Source organism: Trichomycterus rosablanca, chromosome 26, assembly GCF_030014385.1.
Source record: "Trichomycterus rosablanca isolate fTriRos1 chromosome 26, fTriRos1.hap1, whole genome shotgun sequence".
Classification (NCBI taxonomy): domain Eukaryota; kingdom Metazoa; phylum Chordata; class Actinopteri; order Siluriformes; family Trichomycteridae; genus Trichomycterus; species Trichomycterus rosablanca.
The window spans coordinates 59721-66032 of NC_086013.1; the positions used below are offsets into that span (position 1 = coordinate 59721).

A 6312-nucleotide genomic window follows, 5' to 3' on the forward strand; every position below is an offset into this window, starting at 1 on the left:
CTCGGGAATTTACTTCGGTCATTGTCAGCACCGTTTATATTCCACCTCGGGCGAACACAGACACTGCACTGTGTGAACTTCATGACACACACACACAGTTTCAGACTCATCACCAGGATGCTGCGCTTATTGTGGTTGGTGATTTTAACAGCGCTAACCTCAAACGTGCAGTGCCGAACTTTTACCAGCACATCACCTGCCCCACCAGAGGGAAACGGACACTGGATCATTGTTACACTCCGTATAAAGACAGTTATAAGGCACAATCTCACCCACCGTTTGGAAAATCAGACCACGCCGCCATCTTTCTCATGCCTAAATATAAACAAAGGCTGAAACAGGAGGTTCCGGTTCAGAGGGAGGTCACACGCGCTGGACGGACCAATCGGTGGCTGCCTTGCAGGACGCTCTGGATGATGCAGACTGGGATATGTTCCGAGAGAGCTCCGCTGATGACGTCAGCGTGTTTACGGAAGCGGTTGTGGGATTGGTTGGGAAACTGGTGGACGATACGGTGGAGAAAACCGTAGTGAAAACTTTTCCCAACCAGAAGCCGTGGATGAATAAAACCGTCCGCGACGCTCTGAACTCTCGCACCGCTGCCTACAGCGCGGGGCTCATCAGCGGTAACATGGAGGAATATAAAGCTGCGTCTTACGGAGTACGGCGAGCGGTGAAAGAGGCGAAGCGGCGCTACGGGGAGAAAATAGAGACACAGTTCCAGCAGAGTGACTCTAGAACCCTGTGGCAGGGACTACGGACCATCACGGACTACAGAAGCCCACCCTCCAGACTGGTGAGTGCGGACGCGTCTCTGGCAACCGAGCTGAACACTTTCTACGCTCGCTTCGAGGCTGCAGCCGGCAACGCTAACAGCGCTAATGATGCTATCAGCGCTACCGGTGTGACCAGCATGCAGACGGAGCTCGTCGGGACGCAGAGACCCCTCATCATCAGGGAGAGTGATGTACGGAGAGCTTTCAGGAGAGTGAACACCAGGAGAGCAGCAGGACCGGACGGGATCGCCGGCCGAGTCATCAAAGCCTGCGCGGACCAGCTAGCACCGGTGTTCACGGTGATCTTCAACCTGTCCCTGACCCAGTGCATCGTACCAGCGTGCTTCAAACAGTCCGTCATCGTTCCAGTCCCGAAGAAGAACCAGCCAGCCTGCCTCAATGACTTTCGCCCAGTGGCCCTGACATCAGTTGTGATGAAGTGCTTCGAGAGGATCATCAGAGACTTCATCACTTCATCACTTCCGGACTCTATGGACCCTTTACAGTTTGCATACCGCCACAACCGTTCCACAGATGATGCCATCACCTACCTCCTTCACACCACATTAACACACCTGGACGCTGGGAGGAGTAATTATGTTAAAATGCTGTTTGTTGACTACAGCTCAGCATTTAACACGATTATCCCCTCTACACTAACCATCAAGTTGGAGAACCTGGGACTTCATCCATCCTTGTGTCACTGGATCTCTAACTTTTTGACGGACAGAACACAAGCTGTGCGGGTAGGTAAACACATCTCACCCACACTCACCCTTAGCACTGGCGCCCCCCAGGGCTGTGTCCTGAGCCCCCTGCTGTACTCGCTGTACACACATGACTGTGTGGCCACTTCCAGCTCTACCACCATTGTCGAGTTTGCTGACGACACTGTTGTGGTGGGCCTGATCTCTAACAACGATGAGAGGGCCTACCTAGAGGAGATTAAACACCTGGAGGACTGGTGCCAGGACAACAATCTCCTCCTCAACGTCAGCAAGACAAAGGAGCTGATAGTGGACTGCAGCAGAAAGCAGGAGAGGAACTATCACCCCGTTATGATCAGTGGCACCGCAGTGGAAAGAGTAGACAGTTTCAAGTACCTTGGAGTTCACATCTCTGAGGACCTGTCATGGTCCTGCCACACCACTGCGCTGGCAAAGAAGGCCCGTCAGCGTCTCTATCACCTCAGACGCTTAAGGGACTTCAAACTACCATCCAAGGTGCTTCGTAACTTCTACACCTGCACCATTGAATCCATCATAACGGGAAACATCACAACCTGGTTCGGAAACAGCACCAAGCAGGATAGGCGGCTCTACAAAGGGTGGTGCGTTCAGCTGAGCGCATAATCCGGACTGAGCTTCCTGACCTGCAGTCCATATACAGGAAACGGTGCTGGACAAGGGCCAGGAGGATAGTAAAGGACCCCAGTCATCCCAGTAATGGACTGTTTTCTTTGTTACAGTCTGGGAGGCGTTTTCGTGCTCTAAAAGCCAAAACGGAGAGGATGAGAAGAAGCTTTTTCCCACAAGCTATTCGTGTCCTCAACGAAAACAGCATTTAGGACCATTTACACAATGTGCACAATCTAATTTATATGTGTATGTATGTGTATATATGTGGACATATGTATGTGTATATAAGTATATGCGTGTATACTGTTTTATGTGTATATGTATGTATATGTATAGATTAGTATTGTGTATTTATTATTTATCACATCTGTATAGCATTATGTAGCATCATGTTGCACAGTTTCTGCACTACTTGTCACTTTACACACTTGTTCACTTTAAACTGCCCCTTGTAATTATATTGTAATTCTTCTGATGTTCACTTTACTTTAAATTGCTCTTTTTAATTATATTGTTAATTTTTCTAATGTCCTAAACTCTTACTTTTAAAAACTTTTTATATTTTGTTGTATAATATATTTTTTAACTATTTTGTAGTTTTGTAATTACTGTGGCGGAGCAGTCACTAAAGCATTTCACTGCCAGTTGTACTGTGTATGACCATGTATGTGACAAATAAACCTTGATTTGATTTGAATATGGTGTGATCATGTGTTACACCCAGGAGGGAGACTGCATATTACATCAAGGCTCCAAAACAATCAATCCACGGCTAACAACATGTGTTAATGTATGGAACGTGTGATGGTTGTATGTTTCAGTACGGAACTGTTAAAGCGACGCACACACAGATGTGGGTTGTCATAGTAATGTTTATACACATGTTAATGTTCGCTACTGTTGTAGATGTAATAAATGTAAAGTAAGCAAGTACAATTCTTTAATCGTCCGTTCTGTTTATTGACACGATAGTCAAGAAAGTAAACAATATTCAACTGTTTCAACCTTTTTAAGTCATGGCCACGATCTCATTCCCACTCCTTACTAAGTCGTGACCACGCGTAATTTTTTTTTCTATGGGATGTCACCTTAGGGGCTCCGTAGAAACATTATATTTGTGGTTCAAATGTAATCGAAAATGGTAGCTAGATATCTGAATAATGTTAAATAATAATAATAAACAATGATGCTCTGGATTTACTTTGTTAATCATTCTTAACTTACATCAGTGTGTTGGACGGGGAGATTCTGAAATGCTGATATTTCAGAATCTTTGGGTGAACGATGCGCTTCACTCTGTTTGTTTACACATGCGCATTAATGTGTTTAGCAACCGATCTAATTTACAAGCGCAGATACGGCAAATGTATCAGAGTAAAAGTACACAATTTCTTTAGGAAATGTAGTAAAGTAAAAGTGAAAGTTAACGATATTTTTTATACTCCAGTAAAGTACAGATACTCCAGAAAACTACTTAAGTACTGTAACAAAGTATTATTACTTCGTTACTATACACCACTGCTGTGTACCACTTTAAATTGTAACAGGCAGTGTCTAGCACAGATGGATGATGAGTGTACCCTTTTTAAAATAAGATCCCACTGACCTTCAGTGATAGGTATGCCTAGATCCTGTTCCCAAGAATTTATTGAAGAGTTAGTAGGGCCACTACTCAAAGTGCCAGTTATGTTATAAATGGTTGAAATTAGCTTCGCTTGAGTTGGGTCCAGAGCAAGCAAGTGATCGGTTTTAGATTCGGGTGGGCGATTGGGAAAGTGAGGAAAAAGATGCTGTACAAAATGTCTAATTTGAAAAAAGCAGATCAAACTTCATCCTCAGATCTGTGACTGACATAAACACTCCTGAGTACAGGTCACTAATGGTTGCAATGCCCTTCTCAGACCACACCCGAAAGGTATGATCTGTGCAGGATGGCAAAAACTGGTGATTACCCACAATAGGGGTCCAAACTGCACCCCCACGGAAATCAAAATGGTTCCTAAACTGGAGCCAGATCTTGATAGAGTCCCGAACCACTGGGTTAGTGGGGAAAGAGTTGGCCGGCATGGGAAGCTGGGAACAAACTATGGCGTGGAGAGAATGTCTTGACGAAGACAGTTCGAGTTGTATCCATGGCGGGACATCATTGGATGAACAACCCTTGGTCCAGTAAATAAGTTTCTGAATATTACAAGCCCAGTAGTAATGACGAAAGTTTGGTAGGGCCAATCCACCTTCAGACTTTTGAAGTTGAAGAGAAGTTTTTTTCAAGCGTGGAGGTTTATTTCTCCAAATAAAGGAAGTAAGTATGCTGTCCAATTTATAAAAAAAAATGCTTTATTTAACTGGATTGGGATGTGCCGGAACATGTACAAAAATTTAGGTAGTAGTTTCATTTTAATCAAATGAATGCTTCCAATAAGAGACAGGGGGAGGGCGGCCCATCTCTCTAAATAGGATACAACTGTATCAAGCAGGGGAGCAAAATTTTCTTCGAATAGAGCTGTGGGCCTGACAATTTGAAGCTGGAACTATGCTGATATCTCGAACTTTCAAAAAATAAATGGAAGTGAATGGGATATAAAAATGGGCATGGCAGGTGGGCATGGGTTCGTATCCCCATGCTGTACCCAGGTCAGGGTGTCATCAGTGGGCTTTACGATTCAGAGTTGGAACGGCATTGGTATTTCAAACATTAAAAAAATGAATGGAAGTGAATAGGACCAAAAACCGGGCGTGGCAGGTGGGCATTGGTTTGAATACCCATGCTGTACCCAAGTCAGGGTGTCAAGTGGGCTGTGCAATTTAGAGGGTTAGGGTTAGGAACGGCGTTAATATCTCAATCTTTTAAAAAATGAATGGAAGTAAATGGAGCTGAAAAAGGTTAAAACACTGTAAAAGTCGGGCGTGGCGGGCGAACAGGCGGGACGATCCTAAAGCTTTTTTCAAGAAGTGGTGGCATTAACAAGCTGGACGATTTAGAGTTGGAACCGCGTCGATATCTCAAAATGTAAAAAAAAAATGAATGGAAGTCAATGAGGCACAAAAAAAAAAAAAAAGCTACAATAGCGGGCGTGGCGGGCGGATCAGAAAGCTATATAAAAGCACTTGTCACACCAACAGGCCGGGCGATTTGGTGTAGGAACGGGGTCAATATCGAAAATTGTGCACGAAGAAACGGACAAAAAAATGGGTAGAATAATAATAAGAAGTGTGATCGCTATTGCGCAATCACACTAAATAACACAAAAATAGACTTTCTGTTCAGTAACAAGCTGGTGGTAAATTGTACATTACCCTTTGTAATTTAAATTGCACATTACCTATTGCAGCCGTACGGTAGGGCTGACGTCGCTGCCGTCGCCGTCGCCGGAGCAGTGGAGGTGAGAGAATCGGTGCTGCCGCTGCTTCAGTACTCTCTAGTGTTATAAGAAAAATTTAAAGAAAAACTTGAATTTACAAAATACCAACATTTGCATTTACAAAATTACCAGAAATTACAACAATGATGAACACAATAACAATAACACAAAAATAGACTTTCTGTTCAGTAACAAGCTGGTGGTAAATTAAAGCAATAAGCCACGAGAGGCCGTGCGTTACAGTGACTTTAGCACGGGGATGACGTTTTTTTAGCACGTGATTTTAGCACGGGGATGACGTCTTTCCCCGTGCTAAAATCATAGCAGTAACGCACGGTCTCGAGTGGCTTATTGCTTTTATAAAACGGCGGTCAACATAAAATACAATAAATACAACAATGTTTAATTCATAAATGTATTTATTGTGTATAAACTTACAATAAAGCATTCTTCCGCAACGCCAGGTAGTTCGATTAACAGTGTTGCTAGGCAACATGAGGGCGAAAATAACATTAACTTTTTCTTTTCAGTGGCGTATTAATATGGAATGATGTGAGGTGGTCCTAGGTGTGTTAGAAATTCAGCAAAATTCAGGAGCCAGGAGACCGCCAGTCTTCAGGAGTAGAGTCGTTTATTAACACATACAGGCGTATGGGCACAGCTTGCAAGACCGGCAGAAAATCTGACTAGGCAAAATCTAGGGAGACTTTATATACATTAGAAATGAGGGGAGGATTCATAAGGAAGATAAAGAGGGGTGATCAGGGAGGGGGGTACTGGAGGGGTGTTGGTTTTATTGTGGGTAATACAGGAGAC

General features: G+C 44.0%; 1 protein-coding gene across 1 annotated transcript; it reads left to right on the forward strand.

The window, feature by feature from the left end:
- Positions 1 to 517: 517 nt before the first annotated feature.
- LOC134303416 (uncharacterized) lies at positions 518 to 2831 on the forward strand. Its single transcript, XM_062988826.1, has 2 exons — positions 518 to 1522; positions 2245 to 2831. The coding sequence occupies exons 1-2, from the start codon at positions 560 to 562 to the stop codon at positions 2341 to 2343; spliced, it is 1062 nt and encodes a 353-aa protein (XP_062844896.1). The 5' UTR covers positions 518 to 559; the 3' UTR covers positions 2344 to 2831.
- The last annotated feature ends 3481 nt before the right edge of the window (positions 2832 to 6312 follow it).

Bases quoted from the DNA above. Each gene is read 5' to 3' on its own strand.
- LOC134303416 (XM_062988826.1), top strand. From the start codon at position 560: ATGAATAAAACCGTCCGCGACGCTCTGAACTCTCGCACCGCTGCCTAC. The intron at 1,523-2,244 runs GTAGGTAAACAC...TCTTTGTTACAG, and splicing joins ACAGAACACAAGCTGTGCGG to TCTGGGAGGCGTTTTCGTGC.